The sequence below is a fragment of the Lathyrus oleraceus genome, chromosome 1 (genome assembly GCF_024323335.1).
Source record: "Lathyrus oleraceus cultivar Zhongwan6 chromosome 1, CAAS_Psat_ZW6_1.0, whole genome shotgun sequence".
Taxonomy (NCBI): domain Eukaryota; kingdom Viridiplantae; phylum Streptophyta; class Magnoliopsida; order Fabales; family Fabaceae; genus Lathyrus; species Lathyrus oleraceus.
Genome location: NC_066579.1, coordinates 125757829 through 125782523, shown reverse-complemented (window position 1 = coordinate 125782523; position 24695 = coordinate 125757829). Strand labels below are relative to the sequence as shown.

Sequence of the window (24695 nt, the reverse complement as noted above, 5' to 3'; positions counted from 1 at the left end):
ATTCTAATTCAAAAAATCTAATTATTCGTATAACTCCATAGTTAACCTCTAATAAAAATCTAGTTAATCACAAGAAATTAACCTAAAAATGATTAAGTGCATAATTAATATAACATTAAGAAGGTGCTGGCCCATATGAGGGCCCAAGAACATCTGCCTTATCCAAACAGAGGGAGGTGTGGGCTCGTTATGTGTGGTGAAAATGAAATAAGTCAATTGGGCCTTAGCCTCAAACACAACCCAACCGATGCTAAGAAGGCCAGTGTGCACATGTACTCAGCCAAACGCACAAGCCTCATTTGAAGGAACAGAAGTTGCGATTGCAAAAGCACTTAAGTAGAAAAGCTGGAAAAAAGTCGAAGAGTACGCTTTATGCATATTGGAATCCGGTGGCGCTCTATGCCGTTGCATCGCGTGTTCGTCATAAATTCCCATTGTTCGCGAATCCAGAAGAGCGAATTCGGATCAGACAACCGTGCGCGAATGTTTCTTGGCTTCTATATTCGTCCGCTACGGTGGATTCAATCACCTTCGCGTTATGTAATCTTCATCGTGACATCGTTTGGACTTCAAGAATTTAGTTCAAACGGTAAAATGGATTGGAGCAAGAACGGACACTTACCGTTTCGACGAGGCGACCAAACTCGAGGCGACCAAACTCGGCACGAATCCTTCGCTTCTTTTAATCTTTCACCTATGCTTCTTCTTCTCTTTTCTTACTCTACTCTTTCCTCTTCTTTGATTCTGAGCTGAGCTTGATGTAGGATAATGGAATATTGGAAGTTGTTGATGGGATGAATTCAATTGCGTGTGTTTGCGTCTTATGTTTCGGTGGCGTGTTGATGCGTCGCAGAGGAGAGATGGTTTTGTCGTGGAGAAGGAGATAGCGGCGGTTCAAGCGAGGAGAGAGTTGAAAGAAGAAGAACTCACGAATCTGAGTTTTCTGCAACAATGAAGAATGAAATGCAGTGTGAGCTTATATATGCTTCTGTTCTGTTAATTTCGATCGTTTCCGTTAACTTCTTCTATGCAAATCTGTTATGCCTTCAACACCGTGAAGAACCGTTATGTTGTTGCATTGTTAGTTATGAAAATTGGTTAATAATTTGTTAGATTAGATATTGAAAGTGGTTAGAGAAGGGAATTGGTATGAATTGTTATATGCAGGTCACGTTTTATTTTACTGCAATTTGCTGCGTTTTCCTTTTGGCTTCCGTATCGATCTCATTTTGCCTGCGTTTGGTTATGCTTTATAGCACCTGCATTTTGATGCCGTTTCCGGTTGTCTTTCGCAACTTTCCCAATTCATGTGCATTCATTCCTATCTTGTTTGGTTATGGTAATAGGTACAGTTTATGGACCTGGACTTATGCGTTTGGGCTTGATAAACTTATGCTGGATTTTCTAAGAAAACTTTACCCCGTACCCCTACCCCTACAAGTACCCCTACAATTGTACCCACACCCTTACATTTAATTTTTTTTTATCAAAATACCCTCATATAAATAGGGTATATTTTTCATTTCTAAATTTTTTTATCATTTTCGTCTGAAGACTTTCAGAAAGCAAATTTTTCATTTTTTGGCATTGTAAACCGGAACACTCAGAGTAAGTCTTCTGGTTCACGTAATGTATACCGGAACACATGTCTAAAGAGTTCCAGTTTGTTGCCTTTTGGGGGCACTGAACCGGAAGTCTTTTAGAAAGTCTTCCGGTTTGGTTTGTTGTATAACGGAAGTCTTTCTTAAAGACTTCCGGTTTGGATGGTCTAAACCAGAACTCTTTTAAAAAGTGTTCCGGTAGTCATCCTTTTTTTTTAATTCACCGGAACTCTTCTTTGAAGTGTTCCGGTGCGTATTTTATTTTATAATTTTTAATAATTTTTTTTAAAAAAATTTTTGCAGTGGTTCGAAGACGAGGTGCAGATGGTAGGATTCCAGTCCGCACGTTAGACCGGGGCGCATCTTCATCTGCAGCTGAGCCGGCTGGACATCCAGGAGGGCCGTACGATTCGTCTCTTTTGGTGAAGTACGAGCATCATGTTGCTCGACATTTATTGTTCGGTGAGGTAAATAAACGAGATATATTTGAAAATGAATAATAGTTGAATATTTTATATTGTGTTTTCTAATATGTGTTTTAATTGTTTTTAGGAAAGAGGTCCAAAGAAAGAGTCGAAGGTTGCTGGACATGGACTGAAGTTGACATCTAGGGTTCCATTGGTTCTTCCACCACAGATGGAGAGTTGGGTATCTAGATCTGGTTTATCTTCACTTCAAAGAACCAGTCTGAACAAGATAAACACAAATCTTGTCTCTGCATTTGTGGAAAGATGGCATCTAGAGACATCTTCATTTCACATGTCGTTTGGTGAAATGAGCATTACTTTGGATGATGTCTCATGTCTGCTTCATTTGCCCATCAGGGGTATCTTCTGGAGCCCTCAGGATGTGACGGAAGAGGTAGTTGTTGACTACCTAGGAGTGTCACAGGGTGAGGCACAGTCACATGTCTGTAGCTCCAGGGGTTCGTATTACAAGTTGAAGTGGTTATACGATTTATTCGTATAGCATAGAGCTGCTTCCAGCTGGGCATATGCGACCAGAGCATATCTATTGATGTTGGTGGGTTCCACCATATTTGCCGATAAGACCTTTACACTTGTAGAGGCACGATACCTCCTCCTGTTTACGGACTTGGATAGATGTTTAGGATATAGTTAGGGAGCAGCTGCACTAGTTACTCTATACAGATATCTTGGAGATGCGTCCATGTACAGTTGCAAACAGTTCGGTGGATATCCTACTCTCCTATAGGTATATAATTTAATTTTGTTTATTAAGTGTTGGATTCATTTTATAAAATATGTTAACTTAATTTATTTTATTTATTATGTTTGTATTTTGTAACAGTGCTGGATTCACGAATACTTTCCAATTGTTGGAAAAAGAGGGGAGAATTGAAAACCTGCTGATAACTGTGGTCTTCCCCGAGCGATGAGATGGTCGTATAGGCAAGGAGTCCTGAAGGTTGATGATTTACGACCTATTTTGGACGAGCTGACACCTGCCGACGTCATATGGCGTCCATTTGAGGATCATAAAGCATGACGTCTATTTGATGAGATATGTCTTTACAAGGGCTGTTTGGAGTGGGGTGAAACAGTTGTTCCATACTTGATGTTGATTGGATTAGTTACCATCAGAGTGTTATCGCTGTGATCGGTCCATCTACCCTGGCCACCACTCCATCTGATATAGAAGATGGTTATCTGGAGTGGTATTATTGTGTTTCGCATCCACGGTTGGTCCCTCCCCATCGTGACGATCCAAGAGAGGTACCAGTTCCTATATATGACGCCGGACCATCTGATCCTGATTGGGCTCGTGTATCTACATTGATTCATCGCTATCTGAGACAGGTTAATGCCGAAGAGGAAGATCCACAGTTTGCTGATTTATTTGAAGCTTTGCATATTTCTCGTTCACATTGATTTATGTATTAAGTTTTAGAACTGAATATAATAGACATAATATAAAATTCATGTTTTGATTACATATTTATGTTTTGAGTACATATTCATGCTAATACAGGTGTAAGTAATTGCCAATGTTGCATACATCCTGCAAATCCTAACATCCAAGTAGTTGTTGTATGAGAACGATATTTCCTCCAATCTAATGTGACCGGTGGCAATGGAAACCCCTCTTTCATGTTAATTTGATAAAGTAAAATAATTAAAATATTAAGTCATATAAAATATTAAGTGAAATAATTAAAATATTAACAAAACCAATGCGTACCCGAACCCAATGATTGTGGTTAATAAAACCAATGCAATAAATAGAGACATTTGGTGAATTTGAACTTGTCATCGGAAAGAAAGTCATGCACGGATTGCCTAAACAGACAAGTACAACATTATAACGATTCGCTATCAAGTAACCCATATCTGGTAGACTCGACCATTTTTCAGGTGGCTGTGAACCAAAGGATTCTATCATCAAAGATTCTCTCACTTCTGACAACCGATTAGAAAATAACTTGTCATACAAAGTTGACCTATCCTTGTCTATTATTTCCAACCCCAACTCTCTGCGAACCATTGGCCAACCATCCTCACCATATCCATGCAATGATGCAATGACTCTAAATCCACAATTACCATCTGATTCAACATTAACTACATCTTCAATGTATGACCTAATATGATTAGGAAATTGAAGAATGAATTGTGGTTGCTTCTTTGATAATTTCAACTTCTTCGAAGTCTGTGATGGTTGAGATTGCCTTTGTGAAGATTGAGATGCCTTATCAACATACTCATGATACGAAAAGTCCCTATAAACATCATATCATGCTGGTTTTTTCCCTTTCTTCTTCACTCCTCCTTTGGTTTTTAGTTTCTCAGGTGGTGGACACAATGGAGTCATTGTTGGGTATGCTATTTCACATACCCTACTCTTTAATACCCTTTTCCCAATAACATCTAATGACCTAAATCGTCTCCACAATTTATCCATTGCACAAGTCATATCCACCTCTGATCCATCATCTTCACCTACCTCTAACTCAACTTCCATAGTTAGTTTCCTCAAATGAACATGAACAACATCAATGGGTATCGGTATACCACCTAGTGTGTATCTTCCTAACTGACAAGCACAAGGTAACCCATAAGATGTTCTAAGAGTACAACCACATATTTGCCTGTTAGTTCAAACATAATCAACTCTCAATAACTCTTCAGCAATACGTCTCAAAGTAGCTCGAGATACGGAACCACACAAATAACCATAAAAGGGACTTATGTGCGCGTGCTCAACTTCGTAAAAACTCTTTTGAAAAGAAGCTCTAATGTTTCCCAGTTGTAACCTCAAGTTGTTATTCATGGCTTCCCAATATTTGACCATGTCACCTATACTATTTCCTAACATCTGCTTTAACTTCCAATGAGCAGATTCAACCCTAAAAATATTGAAAATAACACATAAAAAATACAGAGAAATAATATCACATATAAAAATAACACTTAAAAAATTATAAGACGTACCGATTAGTCGTTGTGTTACCCAAATGTAGCACTCGATTAATCCATGCTCCAACAAATCTATGCCTATGTGGAGTCAACCATGTGTCTTTCACATAATTAATAAATCCATTATAATCAACACATGCTTGCTCAAGTTGATGCAACCGTTGACCATACTCAACCTCATCACTAGCCCAAACAACTTCCATCCATAATGTGTCTATCGTCTTTTGCAGGTCATTCACCACATGTTATTTGCATTTGGCACCAACATTTTTGTTAATGTGAAATCTACATAGCAAATTAATCGACCTGGGAAACACAATTTCAATTGCTTTCATCAAAGCAAGATCTCTATCTGTCAAAATCACTTGTGGACACATGTCTTTCTTCACAAACAACTCTTTTAGTTTCTCCAATACCCAGCAAAAATTCTCTGTCTACTCAGACTCCATATACGCAAATGCAACAGCAAAAGTCAACTCGGTCGATGTCATGCCAACAATTTCAAACAAAGGTTGTCTATATTTGTTTGTCTTGTAGGTGTTATCCATAACTAACACAATCGGAAAAATATTCAACAACTTAACTAAATCAGGATGTGCCCAAAATATCTCTCTCACCACTTCCGAATCATCCTTTTTTCTACTCCAATAGACATAGCCTGCATCCTCAATAAGCTTAAACAGATGTTGTATCTCACTCCTAGGACCTCTTATCTCTTTTTATATCACACTCTTATGCTTGTATACTTGCATAATCCGAGTGACATTCTCAGGATCTCGCTCTTGCAAGGAAAGCAATATGTGTCTAGGGGGTACATGTCTCTTTGTCAAATCAGCGACATGTTGCTTCTCATATGTGGTCAACCTACCGATAAACGAATGACCTTCTAATCTATCAGGTAAATCATGATTATGTAACCCACATTTTACATCAATCTTCCAACCAGATCCATCTTTCGTCGGAGTCGACCTGATTTTAAACGGGCATCCACATTTCTTGGACGCACTTTGGGTACCACTATCAGTCCTCTTGTGTTTCCCACCTTTATCACAACCAAATATTAATTTGTTACTTCTCCCTCTCTTCCCTGTTTCAGTATCTGAACGACTGATAATAACAGTTACTTTATTATCGATTCCAACCTCTTTAATCCATCTAATAACCTCTTCACGTGTACCAAATCTTTCAGTCGTTATAAACGCATCAGTAGTATCTACACATATTTGGGAAAGATTTTCCATTCCTGCAAAATAAAAAACAGATTAAAAAAAAAAAAAGCAAACCGGAACACTTCTTGAAAGAGTTCCGGTAAACAAATTTACATAAATCGGAACACTTCTTCAAAGAGTTCCGGTATGTGTAAATTTGTTTACTGGAACTCTTTCAATAAGTGTTCCAGTTTGTAACTTCTTTCTGACTGAACTGAAACTCTCTCGTGAAGTCTTCCGGTTCATTGCTTTGTGTGTTCCGGAAGTCATTTTTGAAGTCTTCCAGTTTGGGAAAAATACATACCGGAAGTCTTTTTGCAGGAGTTCCGGTGCAAGGGATGTGAAAGTGTAATTTCTGAAATTTTCAACTGAATGGTAAAAATGAAATGGTAAATTGGTTAAAACCAATTAAGGGTAGAATGAGAATTTTTAAAAAATTGTAGGGGTATGAGGCTAACTGTAGGGGTACAAGGTAAAATTTTCATTTTCTAATTGTAAAATGAATGATGAATGGATGGACTTAATAACAACCAATGGCCCAATAGTAAAACTTAATTTGAATTTCCTAAAATCCAATTGAATTTTAAAAATTAATTGGATTTATAAAATTAGTTTGGCTTTTTAAAGTCAATTTGAATTTACAAAATCAATTTGAATTTCTAACATTAATTTGAAAAATTAATTTAAAATCCAAAAATCACTTTGAAGTAATTTAAAACTTCCAAACTCGATTTGAAAAAAATAATTAGATGATTATGGATCTTTTTTGAAATGACCAATGCTATGAAACACAATTAGGGTTTCTAATATCTCAAAGCAAGCCATGTGGTCTATAAGCATCAAGATGTAGGGTTTCGATGTCATGCTATGTCTAGATGTCTTCTTGAACCAAAGATCAAAGATTAAAGAGTTAGGGTTTTGCCCCAATGATGAGCAAATGTCACGAACTTCATGCAAAGTCGAGTTTTTTTATTATTCACAAACTTTGAATCTATGATGTTCATGAGAATGTGTTAATATGAATTCATGATGCATATGAATGGCGAAGAGGAATCTCAAGTCAAAGGTCAGGTGAAAAAAAAGAGGAGGGCAAATTTTAAGGTACGATAGGGATCACACCTTGGGATCCTCCTTATCCCTCATTCATTGGGTTTGCATTGGGAGAGATCACCAAGCACTTTTGATTGTATCATAATTTATTTTATTTATTTTACTAACCAAAATACCAAAAATATGTTTATGTGTAGCTTTGTTATTTTTGTAGGTAGTGTGTGTGTCCACCTGTGCCTTCTGAAGCTCACAACTAGGGTTTGAGACCCCAATGGCAAGAGATCAATCAAGAAAAAGTCCACATTGGTTATAAGCAAAATATATGTAACCCTATGTTCATTATTTGTTATTTTGGTCAAGAATTCATCAAGAGTTTGAAGCTTGTTTGCCTTGGAAGCCCTAATTCATCTAGGTATCTGTCGCTCCCCGGATTTCCCGAATCCAAGTACAAACGCGAAAAAGAGTGGCGCGGAAAAAGAGTAGAGTCGCCAGCTATGTACTTTTATCCCAAGAGGAGGGAAAGGTAGTACTGCATAACCAAGAGGGAACGGATAAAACAAAGTTTCGAACCAAAGAAAACCGAGTAAGGGGGCCGGTTACGTGAAGGGAAGGTTATCGCACCCCTTCACGTCTGTGGTACTCCACAGGATCCACGCTTGCTATTTATGTCTAAAGTGTGTGTATAAAAGGTCCTATATGCGATGCGAAAGAGAGAAAATCAAAGTAGGGGAAAAAAAGAGTTATTGCTCGCACAGGCCCTACCCTGCTGCATACGTATCTCAAGAAGGATTGAGAATCAGAGCACCGTAGCTCGGCTAACCTATTTTTGTTTGTTTTGTGTTTTTTAGATGAACGACGTTACTACGCAGTCTACCGGATGCTCGACCTTTGGAGACTTACTCGCCTGTAGTAGAAGGAGTTAACGTGTTCTTAGGAGAAGAAAAATCAATGAATTTGTTGTGCTTTAGGAATGCTCATGCAAAAAGGAAGTCCTAGACGAAGGAACCGTGTTACCTTAATTGACATGCAGACGAGAGACTATACGAAGCCTAGCAATCCTATGGGGAGACGATCACACCACACAAAAAAACATATAGCATAGAGTAAACACACCAACAAGGGGGCTCAAACATACATGGGTAGGGCTTTAGTCAAGAGGGGTCATATCAACCTCGACAAACAAGCCATGGAAAGGTAATCAAATGGGCTCTTAACCACTGACATTGAACGTCAGGGTGAGCAGATCAAAAGGGTAATGAGGATAAGACCTCATAGCTCTTAACCCTGGACAGGGTGAGCTCATGACAAAGCGTGGGGATTCAGGAAGATGGAAGCCTCTCCACTGACGACCGGACAAAAGAACTTGGGCTTTTGTTCTGAAGCATCGACACGTAGTGTGAGCATAACAAACAACATATTGAATAGCGGGGGATTGACTACTAATCCCTTTTATCCGTCAATTGCCTCTTCATGGAGGTCTTTAGCACTGGTGCCTCTTTTTGGAGGTCTTTGGGCACAAAAGTAAACACACAAAAACATTGCCTCCTATCGAGGTCTTCCAGCTAAGAAAGCGGTGAAGTGCGGGAAAAGTGTAAAAGAGATCAAAAGATCTACCACACGGATAAAGATCCGAAGTAACAACAACTAAAGAAACAAGAAACCCAGAGATCTCTCAAGCTGGCACCATCAAAGAAAACAGGTCAGCAAGGTAATTAGAATAAATCTCCCAAATGGTATCCCACAAATAAAGTGGAATACCAAGCAAGCTATCTCTTCCGGAGTCATATGAGCCCTCACAAAAACTCAACAAACAAGTTAGAATAACAAGATGGGGTGTAATCAAGAGTTGCACAAAAGAAACATAACAACGACAGTGTCAGGTAAACAGTCCACGGATGCAATAGAAAACATGTCACAACAAAACACAAAACAGATTAGAGAGCAAATAGAAAGAAAAAAAAAGCTACTGTCATCATCGCTACTGCTTCGCTTTGCGAGGTGCTAGCGAATGCCTGCGGGTTCTGGGTTCTTCCTTGATAACAGTCCGATTTCAGGAACCCCAAACCCTATGGTATCCATCTCAAAAGCGAAGTGATTAAACATTCAAGGCATTGTTCTACACATTCATACACATCTAAACCCATATGCAAAACCTAACTATACACACTCTCCCGGATTCAACCATAATACCTCATGCTTCAGGAATTTCAGATTGAAAGCGTAAAGTAATGGAAATAGAGCATACCTGATTGGGAAGATCGATCAAAATTGAATCGCACAGTTGGGGTTTGCAATGCAACGGCTAGGGTTTGTGTGCGATGGAAGTGATAAGTGTGTGAGTCAGAGTGAAAAGTCTCAGAGTCCGAGTGAATTTGTTTGGAGGCTGCTGCAGATTCGTTCTCTTCAGTCTCTGGAGGCGGCTCTGAATTAGTTAGAATAGGGTTTTGTTCCAATGAAATTAGAATTTATGCTCTGATTTTTGTGGCTTTGTGGGCTCAAAATGAGGGCAACTCAAGCCCATGACTTTCTGTTATATATATTTTTTATTTTTAAAACGCGTGGGCTTCGCCTAGCGAAGAATTTGCTCGACTAGCGAGCATGACAGTTCAGACTCTGGTGGCTCGCTAGGCGAACCATTTTGCTCGCCTAGCGAGCATGATAGTTCAAATTTGTAACCTGTGCGCTGGACCTTTGTTCCTTCAAGAGTAATATGTCGAATGATGAATAGGCCTCATTTGAACATGTTGGAAGTAACTCAAGTTATTCCCTAGCCATTTGACCTTCAGTAGACCAAAGTTGACCAGAGGTAATTCAGATGAACTTTGCTGAAATGCAATATGAAATGTTAAATGACCTAAAATGAATGCATGAATGAGGGGGGCAAATTTGAGGTGCTACAGTATCTTGTGTGACTTCCTCAACAAGTTTCTTCACCAATTGACCAAAGATATAAAGGGATACTCCATTTTACATCATCTTATGCATATATGATCCTCCATTATCCCAAAAGATCAAGAGAACTTCAAGGTTGCTAGTTGGTTCAAGGAGGTTGACCAGAGAAAGTCAACTGGTCAAAATTGGGGTTCCCTAGACCCTATCTCCTACACTTTTTGTCATATGAAAATGATTACAAGAGAAACATTACTCTTTATGACATTAAAAACAACTTTCATGTTGGCATCAAGAGTTAATTTTGCTTGGAAAGTCATTTTTTATGGTGAAAGATTATAGGTCATTTTGTTTGTGCCCTAGTTAGGAGGTCAACTTACAAGAATCATAACTTGCTTAATTTTTATGATATGAAGAACATACAAGTTCCATGATAAAATTAAGTATGTATTATCCAAAAAAAATTATTTGAGAAATTTCAAGTTCTACTTGCAAGGGCATATGCCAAGAGGAAACATTATAGGACATTTTGGGTCATTACCATTGAACAAGCAATTTTCCTCAACTTCTAAAATCCATAACTCCCTCATGCCAAATCCAAATGATATCATATATGTGACCAAATTGAATAGGAATGAAATATTTACAACTTTGATGAAGGAACTATTTTCATTTGAAGCTCATAGAAAAAGTTATTCAAGGTGGAAGAAGTGGTCATTTGACTTTGTACTTAGAAAAGTTTCAACCACGTTTAATTTCTCTAACTTCCACCTCAAAGTTAATCATGACCAAAGCTCCAAATGGAAAAGTGTTCAACATTAAATTTGTTCCCCTTGATGTCACCTTTCCAAAGCATCCAAGATCACCTCATTTGGATAAGAATTGAGGGACTTGCACATGGATTCTTCTCATGGCTTGTTTTGGCAACTTTTGATCTCAAACTCCATTTAACTTTGCATGGCTCCATGTTATGACATCAGTAGCGTTTGTGCATGAATTGGATTGGTTTGAAATGATCATTTTGGGCCTAACACATGCCCATGCACCCATTCACTTGGATTTCTATTTTTGCCTCAAATATTCAAATGGTGTGAATATCACTTTCCATGGCCTATATATTGAACTCATTGGCCTTAATTTGAAGGATCCTTTCTGCCCAAGCCTTGCCAAGCAATCCCAGAACCCCATTCCATAGAATTTCTTGAGGATTTCATTAAAATCAAGTTCTTGATTCCACTTCTATTTGGGGACAAGAACTCCAAAAATTCATAGCCATTTTCATCTCAATTGATCACTGCAAGAAAGAGGAGGAAGAACCAAGTGGAATTGCATCGAGATCAAGCCAAATCACTGCAACCCGAAGGTGATTTTTCCAGACTTTCAAAACTTCGATTGTCTCTCAATTCTCCACTATTCTACTTGTTTATTGGTGAAGTCCTACCAATGTATGCAACAAGATTAAGTTGCTTTGAGGTCAAATCGAAGCAACCCAGATCGTGTACCTCAAAATTCAATTCCTTGTATCTTCCAATATATTTGGAATTAGGAGAAATTGAGGCCAGATTCGAGCTCCTGAGATTTTTCTCTTTAAATTAGTGTATCCACTTTTTATTTTAATAAACTTTGATGGTGGACCAGTCCGGTGAGGTCCACCAGAGAAGATGATCGGAGCTAGGCCTCCGGTGGTACGTTAGCACATCTCCTGGCCCTAAAATCTTGTTCTCACATTTTAATCTGATCTCTTGCTTTTGATTACCAAGCATGTGACGTGTTGACTGTAGTGCACCATGGAACGCGTGCGTTTGGCCATCAGTTCTGCCACCTCAATTAATGACGGAGATTTGATGGCCCTTGTTTTTTCTATTTTCTTTTTAATTTCTGATTTTACATTTAATCCTTTTATTTTGTTTAATTCATAGAAATTTCATTTTTAACCCCAAAAATATGGGACTTTAACCAAAAATCTTTAAACATTTTCATCTTCCATATTTTGAATGAAAAACATTTTTTGGATTAATTTTGATATTTTTCATGAATTAAATGAATTTTGACTTATTTTTAAATATTTTAAAATACTTATGACTTTCCAAAAGTTGTGAATTTTTTTGTCTAAGGTCCTATGACCTTGTTTGACCTAGGATAAATCCCTTGGCCATTTATTTGGTGTTTTGAAGGGATTTGAGGTTTTGTCCATTTAAAATGCATTTTAATTCACTTTTAATTTGATTTTTTAATTGAATAAATGTTTAAAAATTGTGTTGAGCCATTTATTTGGTCTTGTGATGTTTGACTTTCTGTTTGGCCTTAATCATTGTTGATTTGACTTTTGTTTGACCAATCCTATTGGATTTAGGGGATTGATGAAATATATATTTCATCTCCCAAAACGAATGGATAGTATTTATCATATGAAATTCCTCCTATGATCAATTTGGATTTCTATTTCCCATTCCCTCTTCATCTTCATCCCTATTCTTCCCCAATCCATCATTGACCAATGATTTCTCCAATGTCTAAATGCTAGTTGATTCATTAATGACCTTGTGTAAGATGAATCAACATGAGTCTGACTGAGATAGGTCCTTCCCATTTTTTTAATGTGTGGTATGTTTTAGGAGTTTGGTTCTTTGTACCAAATCTCTAACATGCATTAACACCTATATTTTTATTGCTCGACCTCAAATAGTTGTGACTTCTACATAAGTCAAATTACGATTGCTTAACATAGAGCTAAATTTGTCCCGTAAGGCATAACATTCTTGTAAGTGAGATGCTTAAGTGTTCTCCAACTTGTAAAACTTGGAAAAAGGCCAAGTTTTCACACAATGCCACAAAAGGCCAAGTTGGAGCCCGTCTCATGTATGATGTCTTGGTTCATGGATTCATACTTGTGAATAAATGGTTGAGTGTTCTCCAAAGAATGACTTAAATAATTAAAACTCTTCACTAACATTTGACTAACCATTGACTAACCTTTTGTTAATGTTGCTTTAGTTTCAAGTCATTTACTTTATGCACTTTAAATTTCCATACCTTTATCATTCATTTCCATTTACATTTCATGCAACTTGTTTATGTTTCAAGTCCTTTTCACTTTGCTCGTTGGAGCCATATCTTGTGATTGTATCTATTGTTTGATTGTCTTTGTTTTTGATTATGGTCTTAGGAACTTAAAACACCTAATAACAACAAAAACCCTAAAAAGCATCTTGGTGGGCTGTTGAATTTGATCTGAACTTTTGGACTTAGAAGTAGGCAACATTCCATATGCTAAAGGACTTGGCCAATGCCACTATTTAAGACTGAGCTATTCTTGACAATGCCTTTCATCTGATGCAATACCTTGAGTGCTCTTGATTCATCTATCACTTTGTCTTTGTGCTTAATGGTTATACTAATATTATTATTGATGTCTGATGATTTCTTTTGAGTTGATCAAGGAATATTTCATCTGATCCATCTAATGCATTGAAGACTGCTTGCTTTTGGATTGCTTGCTTGAATATTATGGCTATCTTTATTTGATGCCTTGGTCTTTATATAATTTCTTGGATTTCTTATGCTTGTTGCTTGCTAAAGTCCAAAGGAAAATGGGTTTCTATATGACATTCTTGTCTGTTGGATTATATCCCATTGGTCAGATCTTTTCAATCCTTAACTTTTAATTTTTGTATAGGATAGTCCCTTCATCTCCTCCCACTTCTTAAATTTCATATTTCTCCCTCTTTTCAAAACCTTATTTGTTTTTGTTTCCAACTTAGACATGTTTTTATGATTAGAAACTTTGGCCTTATGCCAATGAATTTTTAAAAGTTTTCTTAAATCAAACTTGTAAATGAAATTAACCATATTGACTTTAATTTCAAAAAGACAAACAAAACTAACAACCCCATTCAAATCTTTGGCCTTTTGTTCCTTTTCCTTTAAACTTTTGATTAAAATCAATTCACCAATTTCTTTGAACTTTTTTATCATGAACTACGGGGTTTTGATCCCTCATTTTTATGTTGGTACGTAGGCATAAGACTGAAGGTCTTGTCAAACACAAAAATGTCATTAATGAACTCTTTTCTCACCCCCCACTCTATATTTTACCAAACATCATTTTGACGAAATCACTTGAACAGAAAAAGGGCTTCCTAGGAATACCTATGACACTTTGGGTGCTAACACCTTCCCTCTGTGTAACCAACCCCCTTATCTGTAATATCTGACGTTTTATTAGTTTTGATTTGAAAACTTCTTATCTTTGGGTTTTGTTCGTACTTTTCCCTTTTCCTTTGGAAACAATAAAAGCGCGGTGGCAACTCTGGTTTTATGGACGTCAAGTTTATCCATAGCTTGATGGTCATGAATTTACCGCTATAATAACAACTTCAGAAGATGGATTGACTTAAGCTCTAGGGAGTTATAATTTATGTGCTTAAAGGATACCCAAAGGAACTTTCATTCCAGATTCTCTAGTATTGTTGAACCTTTGCTTCAAAAGGTTCCTCCAACACTTCTCCTTCCTGCACCATAAGTGATTCCTCCTCCTCAAGAAACTCTATCAGAATAGCTGACTCCCGTTACTTCTGGGAAGACTTTTGAGGTTGGTAATGTATTTGGAGTGGTGAAGAATCTAGTTTCTGAAGAAGTCATTATGAAGACCTTAGAAGAGATCAAGGATGAGAATGTTGTTGTCAAAGAAAGGTTAGAGAAGCAAGACGAGTTGTTCAAAGCTCAAGATGGAGCAAACAACAGATTGAAGGTATGCTTCAAGTTATATTATCAAGACTACCACCCCTTTCTTAAACCTTTATGTTTTTAAATCTTATTGCTTTCTTAGTTTAATTTTTATCATTTCTGATTCTGTACCTCAAGTTTTTTTAATGAAATGAAAATTTTGTTTGGTGTTTACTTTGTTTACTTTCTTTTCTTTTTGATTGATGACAAAGAGGGAGAAGAGTGATATGATTTTGATATACCTATTTCTGATTCTGACACCCAAACATTTGTCTTTAATACTCTTATTTATGATTCTGGGAACTTTGAATAAGTTTTTCATGTTTCAAGTTAACCAAGATTTTCAGAAGTTAAGACATTAACCAAGCTGAAGGCTATAACCAAGTTGAGTTGAGTTGAGTTCAAGTTAACCAGGCGTATACAAGTCCTGAACTAGGAGAAGCTCTAAACCAGGTGTATATAAGTTCTGATAACAACCAGGAATATAAAAGTTTTGACAAATCAAGCTCTGATACAAGGCTGATAACCATACTTTCTGATACTCAAGCAAAAGTCAATTCTGAATTGAAATACTTCTATAACGAGGATTCTTTATTCTGGGAAGTTATTTATGAAATTCTGGTATGCAGATCCCAGATGTTGTATACGATGTCCCGACACCAGGGTTAACATATTATCACACCATAAATAATATCAGTGTTTAAGTAAGTAGCACGAAGTAAATAACATAGATAGTTGTTAACCTAGTTTGGTGCAACGTCGCCTACATCTAGGGGAATCCAAGCTAGGAAGGAAAACCACTATAACAGAATTAGTTCGAAGTTCTGAACAACCTCAGGTTTTACAAACTTGTAACCTAATCTCTACCCATGGAAGTTTTTATCTAAGACTCTCCTAAATATGAGACCCCTCTCACTTTCCTTTAATCATACAATAGTGACAACGAATTCTTATAGTAAACAAAGGACACAAAAAAGAATCCACTCTTGCTTAAAAGCTCATGAGTGATTCATAATTACAACTCAATAACACAAGTCCAATTCAAGTATCAAAGAGATATTCAAATGGCTCACAAATAATAAAGACCACTAGAACCTAACAAGGACAATTTCCAGTGTTGCTTTGTTACCTTCTTAGGTTTAGAAACAATCTTTAAATAGCCCTAGAAAGGCATGGGCTTCGGGCTTGATCAACAAAAGATCCAAACACTGCTACACAATCTTCTGCAGATTTGATTCCATCATATCAGATGTTTCCCAAAATGTTTTGACATCCTTACTTCGGAACCAAGGCAAAGCACAAACCGTCCTTTGCTTTTAAAATACGTGTTTCTTGAACCACACAACTCTTTCAAGAAACTAAAACAGGGCACACTTTGATGTTGAACCTAACATGTCAGGACATCTTGTCTAACATCTTGGTTGAATACATGTTTTTCCAATATACGACCAATCACTACACACTATAATGAACAATCTCCCCCTTTGGCAAGTTTTGTCTAAAACAACCTTTGCATAGCCCAACTAGAAAAAGGGTAAAGAACACAACACTAAGGTGTGGTATAAACAACACGTAAGCATATGAAAACATGATATTCTCCAAAACAAAAAATCAACATAGGGAAGTGTAAGACCCTAATTTTGACCCTAAGATCCCTCATGCTATCTCATCATTTTACATTGGCTTTGGGATCACACCTTGGTATCCTTCTCACCCCTCCTTAATTGGGTTTGTATTGGGAGAGATCACCAAGCACATTTGACTGTATCATACTTTATTTTCCTTTGTTTACTAACCAAAATGCCAAAAAATATGTCTAGTGTAGTTTCATTTCTTTTCTAGGTAGTGTGTGCATCCATCTGTGCCCTATCAAACTCATATCTAGGGATTGAGACCCTAAGTACAAGAGATCAATCAAATAAAGGTTCACAATGGTTCTAAGCACTATATATGGATCCTCATGTTCTTTATTTATCATTTTGATCAAGAATTCATTCAGAGTTTGAAGCTTGTTTGCCTTGGAAGCCCTGATTCATCTGGGTATCTTGTATGACTTCCTCAACAAGTTTCCTCAACAATTGGTCCAATATTTTAAGGGATACTTAATGATACACCATATCAAGAATATCTGATCCTCCAGGATCCCCAAAGAGCAAGAGAACTTCAAGTTTGCAAGTTGGTTCAAAGAGGTTGACCAGAGAAAGTCAACTAGTCAAATCTAGGGTTCCTTAGACGATATCTCCTACAATATTTGTCATATTAAAATGATTCAAAGAGAAAAGTTACTCTTTATGACATTACAAACAACTTTAATGTTGACATAAAGAGCTAAGTTTGCTTATAAAGTCATTTTTTATGGTAAAAGATGATAGGTCATTTTGTTTGTGCCCTAGATGGAAGGTCAACTTCCAAGAACCATAACTTGCTCAATTTTTATAATATGAAGGCCATCCAAGTTCCATTATTAATTTCAAGATGTCTTCTCCAACTTTTCTTCTTTGATAAAGATCAAATTCTACTTTCAAGGGCGTATGCCAAGAGGAAACATTATATGTCATTTTGGATCGTCATCATTGAACAAGCAATTTTCCTCAATTTATAAAATCCATAACTCCCTGATGAAAGATCCAAATGGTGTCATATTTTTGATCAAATTTAATAGGATTTAACAAGCTATAACTTTGGTGAAGGAACTATTTTCATTTTATGTTCATAGCAAAAGTTATTAAAGATGGAAGAAGTGGTCCTTTTACTTCATACTTAGAAATTTTTCAACTATGTTTGATTACTCCAACTTCCACCTTAAAATTCATCATGATCCAAGCTCTAAATGAAAACGTGTTCAACAATAAAGTTGTTCCCCTTCACGTCACCTTTCCAAATAGTCCAATATCATGGCATTTGGAGCATTTTTCAAGGACTTGCGCATGGTTACATTTCATGATCCCATTTGGATAAATCACATAACCGATTATCAAGTACAATTGCATGGCCTCATGTTAAGCTTTCAGCATCATTCATACACAATTATGGACCTTTTACAATCATTTTATGGGCCTATCACACACCCATGTAAGCATGCACTAAAATTTCTATTTTTGACATTTTTTGAATTGGTGTAGAAATGAATCATGGAGCCTATGTATACATGCCCTCTTGCTCAGAAGAAGAGGACCTTGCCCAAGCTTTGAACTGAAAACACCCTCACCTCCATTAAAGGATAATCTTGAAGATTTTCATTTGAAAATCGAGTTTCAATTTCACTTCTATTTTGAAGTTGAAACTCCAAGAGTCCAAGCCATTTGAGCTTTCATTTCACCTCCTGCAAACAAGTAGAAACAAGCCCAAGCTAACTGAGATCGAGATCAAGCTTCTTCATTGCCAACAAAAGGTGAATTTTGTGAAACTTTCTCTCTTAGATTCTCTCTCAATTCTCCACTATTTTAAGTAATTTTTGGTTGGCTAAAGTCCTATCAATGTAGGCAACAAGATTGAGTTGCTTTGAGGCCAAATCGAAGCAACTTAAATCATGCACCTCAAATTTCAAGTCCATGTATCTTTCAATATACTTGGAATTGAGAGAAATTGAGGCCGGATTCGAGCTCCTTAGAATTTTTCCTTTAAAATAGTGTACTCACTTTTCATTTTGATGGAGGTTGGTGGTGGACCTGTCCGATGAGGTCCATCGAAGAAGAAGACCGAAGCTAGGGCTCCGGTGGTGCATTGGCGCCTTCCCAACCTTTGGATCTTGTTCAAACGTTTTAATCAGGGCCTTTGATTTGTTTAACTTTATTTGCAGCGCATTGACTTTGGTGTACCATGTCCCCTATGCGCGTGACCATCAGATTTGCCACCTCAATTACTAAGAGAGATCTGATGACCCTTGTTTTTTTGAATTTTATTATATTTTTTGATTTTCTGTTTGATCCTTTTATTTTATTTAATTCATAGAAATTTCATTTTTAGTTTTGATATTTTTTGTGAATTAATTAACTTTTGACTTGATTTTAAATATTTTAAAATACTTCTGACTTTCCAAAAATTGTGAAATTTTTTGTCTAAGATCCTTTGACCTTGCTTGACCTAGGATAAATCCCTTGGCCATTTATTTGGTGATTTGAAGGGATTTGATGTTTTGTCCATTTAAAAATGCATTTTAATTCATTTGAAAATTGTTTATTAATTGAATAATGTTTGAAATTTGTGTTGATCCATTTATTTGGTCTTGTGATATTTGACTTTCTGTTTGGCATTGGTCATGGTTGATTTGACTTTTGTTTGACCAATACTATTGGATTTAGGGGATTGATGAAATGTACATTTCATCTCCCAAAATGAATGGATAGTATTGATCAGATAAAATTCTTCCTATGATCAATTTGAGTTTCTATTTCCCCTTTCCTCTTCATCTTCATCCCTATTCTTCCCCAATCCATCATTGACCAATGAATTCTCCAATGTATAATGCTAGTTGATTCATCAATGACCTTGTGTCAAATGAATCAACATGAGCCTGACTGAGATTGGTCCCTCCCTTTTTTAGTGTGTGGTATGTTTTAGGAGTATGATTCTTTCTACCATATCTCTAACATGAATTAACACCAATATTTTTATTGCCCGACCTCAGATAGTTGTGACTTCTACATAAGTCCAATTACGATTACTTAACATAGCGATAAATTTGTCTTACAAGGCATAGCATTCTAGTAAGTGAAATTGTAAGTCTCCAATTCTTCATGGCATTATGTGAAAACTTGATTTTTTTTCCATTCATGAGAGCTAGTGGCATACTTTTTGATTTATCCAAGTTGGAGCCCTTCTCATGTATGATGTCTTGGTTCATGGATTCATACTTGTGAATGAATGGTTGAGTGTTCTCCAAAGAATGACTTAAATAATTAAAACGCTTCACTAGCATTTGACGAACCATTTACTAACCTTTTATTAATGTTGCTTTACTTTCAAGTCATTTAATTTATGCACTTTAAATTTCAGTATCTTTATCATTCATTGCCATTTACATTTCATGCAACTTGTTTCTGTTTAAAGTCTTTTTCACTTTGCTCATTTGAGCCATATCTTATGATTATATATATTAGTTGTTTGTATTTGTTTTGTTTGTGGTCTTAGGACCTTAAAACACCTAATAATAACAAAAACCATAAAAAACATCTTGGCAGACTATTGGACTCGATTTGAACTTTTGGACTTAGAATAAGCAACTTCCCTATGGTTTGAGTACTTGGCCAATGCCATTATTTGAGACTGAGTCATCCCTAACTATACCTTTCATCTGATGCAAGACCTTGAGTTCCCTTGATTCATCTGTCACTTTGTTTTTGTACTTGATTATTATACTGTTATTATTATTGATGTCTGATGATTGCTTCTGAGTTCACCACAAGGACTATTTTCATCTGATACATTGGGAGACATTCAAGACTGCTAGCTATTGGAGTGCTTGCTTGGGTTTTATGACTATCTTTATTTGATGCCTTGGTCTTCATATGGTTTGCTTGGATATTGCTTATGCTTGTTGCTTGCTAAAGTCCAAAGAAAAATGGATTTCTATATGACATTCTTGTCTGTTGGATTGCATCCCATTGGTCAGATCTTTTCAACCCTTAACTTTTAACTTTTGTCTAGGATATTCCCTTCATCTCATCCGACTTCTTTAATTTAAAATCTCTCCCTCTTTTCAAAGACCCTCTTTGTTTGTGTTTTCCAACTTAGACATGTTTTAATGATTAGAAACTTTGGCCTTAGGCCAATGAATTTTAAAACTTTTTCTTAAATCAAACTTGTGAATAAACTTAACCATATTGACTTAAATTTCAAAAAAAGACAAAAAGAACTAACAACCCCATTCAAATCTTTGGCCTTTTGTGCCTTTTCCTTTAAACTTTTGATTAAAATCAATTCACCAATTTCTTTAAACTTTTTACCATGAACTACGGGTTTTTGATCCCTCATTTTTATGTTGGTACGTAGGCATAAGACCGAAGGTCTTGTCAACACACAAAAATATAATTAATGAATTCTTTTCTCATCCCCCCATTCCATTTTTATCAAACATCATTTTGACCAAAACACTTGCATATAAAAAAGGGCTCCCTAGGAGTACCTAGGACACTTTGGGTGCTAACACCTTCCCTCTGTGTAACCAACCCCCTTACCTGTAATCTCTGACATTTTATTAGTTTTGATTTGAAAACTTCTTATCTTTGGATTTTGTTGGTACTCTTCCCTTTTCCTATGGAAACAATAAAAGCGAGGTGGAGACTCTGGTTTTATTGACGTCATGTTTATCCATATCTTGATGGTTGATCCGTTGCCGCACACGGGTCAAAAACGAGTTTAAAAGTGTAGTAAAACGGAAGCGACACCCGAGTATCGTATCACAAGGACTCTTGAATGTTATAACCAAACGAATGAAAAGAATGGGGGTTTTTAAGATTCAAAACTTAAATCAGAGATGATTAAAGGTAAAAGCAAAATTGATAAATAAGTTAATCTATTAAATCGATTTCTGACTTATCATCGATTCTTATAATTTAAATTCCCTAGCGGATTTAATCCCATTCGATTACAATACCCACTGACAATCGCAATTGGTATATAATGATGTATGTTCCTAATTTCAGAATTAAGCAAACGGATTTAAGCAGACGCGAATTAAGCAAACGCGACTTAATCAAACACGATAACGAAAAAGCTACGCTAACGTGATTATAGTTAAGGATCATACAAACAATAAAATTTAATCAACTCTATCCTATAAAAAACAATCGAATTAAACAAACCAAAGTAATTGAATTAAGCAAGCGAGTTTATAGGAAGAATTGAAAAGAAATCAAAATTAAACTGAAATTAATAAAAACCTCAAAGTGGAATTCGAATACAGCAGATCAACTCTTTGGGAATTAGCTCTCCATGGTATTCACATGCCCGATTTCTCGATTTCATGAATTCTTACTCCCTCAATCCTAAAACTACTAAGTTGTTTAAATAGAGAAAGGGAATTTGGGCCTAATAGCAACCGACCCGAAAAAATACAAAATCGGCCCAAAACCTAAGTATTTTCTTAAGTTTGGAAATAAAACGAATTATTCGACTCTTCTTCACTCATAATCAGCTTCCGAATTCAACATGAAACTTTTAGCTTATCCTCTCATCTTTCCAACGCATATTAGATCGCATCAATCCGATCCTCGTAGCTTAAGTTATGATCTGCATAGTAACAAGGTATCAAATAACTACTTATGCTGAAAATAAAGTACGAAAATAAAATAAAATAAAAAATAAACTTAAATATAACAACACACTAAAATAGTAAAAATAATAGAATAAACTATAGAGTTGCTTAAGTAGAATAGTAGAAGAATGTGCATCAAAATGCACTGATCAAATTCCACCACACTTGAACTTTTGCACTCCGAGCAAAATTATAAATTCAAAACTTAAAATAAATAAAATAACAAGAACAAACAAAACATGCAATTCCAAAGTTTATCAAGATATAATGTACAAACAGAACTCTAAGTCTAAGCTTCAAGAATATGGTTTTAGTGAGCAATTTCTTGTGACATTCAAAGAAGATAGGAAAACAGATTACCAAAGAGTACATCCAAAAGTAGTAAGATCCTCACAGGATAAAATTCACTCAACTCTTAAGTGTTTATGTTAATTGTTTACACTCAAACCACAACATGAAAGTTAGTACTACTATAAGCTTGAAAAGACTCTAACATCCACAATTGAAATAAACACACACAATGATCAAAAGGACTTTTATTTGGTTGTAACGTGGCCAAGGTAAGGGTGGGATAAATCTTAAGGGACTAGGCTAAAATTCAAAGAGATAAAAGAGACTTGAAAGAAACTATGAGAGTTGAATTTACAAAATATTTCATTCACTTGAACAACTCTATAGCAATTATTTTCTCTTCTCCTTTCTCTTTTTATTCGTATTTTTTTAGAAGGAGTATGTATTGACATGTATTGACATCCTTCTATTTTTTTTTCATTCATTTTTTTTCTTTTCTATTTTTATTTTCTTTTTCTATCAACTTCTGAAATATTACAAACATAATTATTCAACTCCACACAACTCCAAACAAGACTCTTTCAACCCTTTGAATAGGGTGATAACATTGTTTTTCACTTCTCGGCTTGTAATGAGTTTTAAACAACAAAAGGATAATAGGCTCAAGGGGGTTTCAAACAAGGGATGATATTATTTCAAGGTTAGCTTTTTGGCTAACTGGGTAAAAAAAATTGTCTTTATCATATAAGTGTGCACAAGTAAACAACAACATCAACAAGAGTCAATTCAAGTTCTAGAGACTAACATACATGAGTGAATCACACAACAAAGAAAGAGATGGATTTTTGAATGTTATCCATTAAAAGGCTCAAAATCTCACAAAGTAAATTGATCTACCACAAATGATGTACAATTTAGAGTTTGGTCATACATATCATACTAAGAATGCATAAAAAGAATCAATCACATCACACCATAATTCTTTAATCAAGAGAACAAAGAAAATACTCACAATTGTAACTCAAAAACCAAAGGAAAAAACATACAATTTTTTATTCATTTTAAATCTTAACCAAAAACAGAGACAAACTGAAAACAAAACAAAGAAAACAAAACAAATAAATGGTATCCTCCCCCACACTTAAAACATACACTGTCCTTAATGAAATAGCATAAATATAAAATAAGAGTAAGAGAAAGGAAAGAACACACCAGAGGAGTCAATGCGGATAAATGATTGCATAAGCAGCCTTTCCCAAAGAGAGCTCTTCTACAGTCTCTTCTTCCAAAGTCGGGTTCTCATGGAGTAACTTTGGGTAATGTCCATTGAACTTGAAATTTTGATTAGTGTCTTCGCCTTTTATTCCAGGATCAAAGAAGGATCTTCGATAAGTAAAAGTGTTGAATGGGCACGTGAAAGTGGTCTCCCTTTTCACAACATCAAGAATCAAAGGATTACGGGGCTGCCTCACTACTTTTATTTCATCTTTAAGTGAGATCCTATGCATATATATGGATGGGCTAGTATCACGAGTGTCAGCCAAGGTCCATCCAATTCCCTTCTTATGTTTCTACTTAAGTTGAAGCTTTGATGAATAATATGAATCCTTGGGAAATGTTTTAGGCTCTATAGAATATGGTTGTTCAATGGATGGTATGTTTGGGCAGGTAGTTGGTTCGATCCTTGAGCTTGCTGCATGACATTCATTGAAGTGGCAAGCTGTCTAATTTGTGTTTGCAAAGTCTGAATACTAGAATCTGTTCGTTGTTGAAACTGAAGATTATTTACAACCATTTGCTTGACAAGTTCCTCTAGTGAAGGTTCAGAAGGTGAAAAGGTGGTTACTTATAGAGGGTTATATGATGGTGGTGGTGGAATGAGTAGCATCAATTGTTTCACTAAAGATGTAAGTTCATCAATTCTGGTTTCTAGATCTTTGTTGGAAGAAGAAACCTGAATCTCATTCACACCTTTTGCTTGGACCATAAAATTATCTCTTGTTGTGAACTGTTGGGAGTTAAGTGACATCTTCTCAATCAAGGATTTGGCAACAACTGGAGTCTTATCAACAAGTGATCCACCATTAGTAGCATCTAAAATGTTTCTTTCCATTGGTAGCAATCCCTCATAAAAGTATTGTATTAGCAATTGTTCTGAAATCTGGTGGTGAACACAACTCGACACTAACTGCTTGAATCTCTCCCAATATTCAGCCAATGATTCCATGTCAACCTGTCT

General features: G+C 36.0%; 1 protein-coding gene across 1 annotated transcript; it reads left to right on the top strand.

Moving 5' to 3' along the window:
• Positions 1-276: 276 nt before the first annotated feature.
• Positions 277-3557, top strand: LOC127121598 (protein MAIN-LIKE 1). The gene is made up of 4 exons (XM_051052060.1): positions 277-970; positions 1905-2068; positions 2154-2816; positions 2913-3557. Exons 1-3 carry the CDS (start codon positions 952-954, stop codon positions 2568-2570), a joined length of 600 nt encoding a protein of 199 aa, XP_050908017.1. The 5' UTR covers positions 277-951; the 3' UTR covers positions 2571-2816; positions 2913-3557.
• The last annotated feature ends 21138 nt before the right edge of the window (positions 3558-24695 follow it).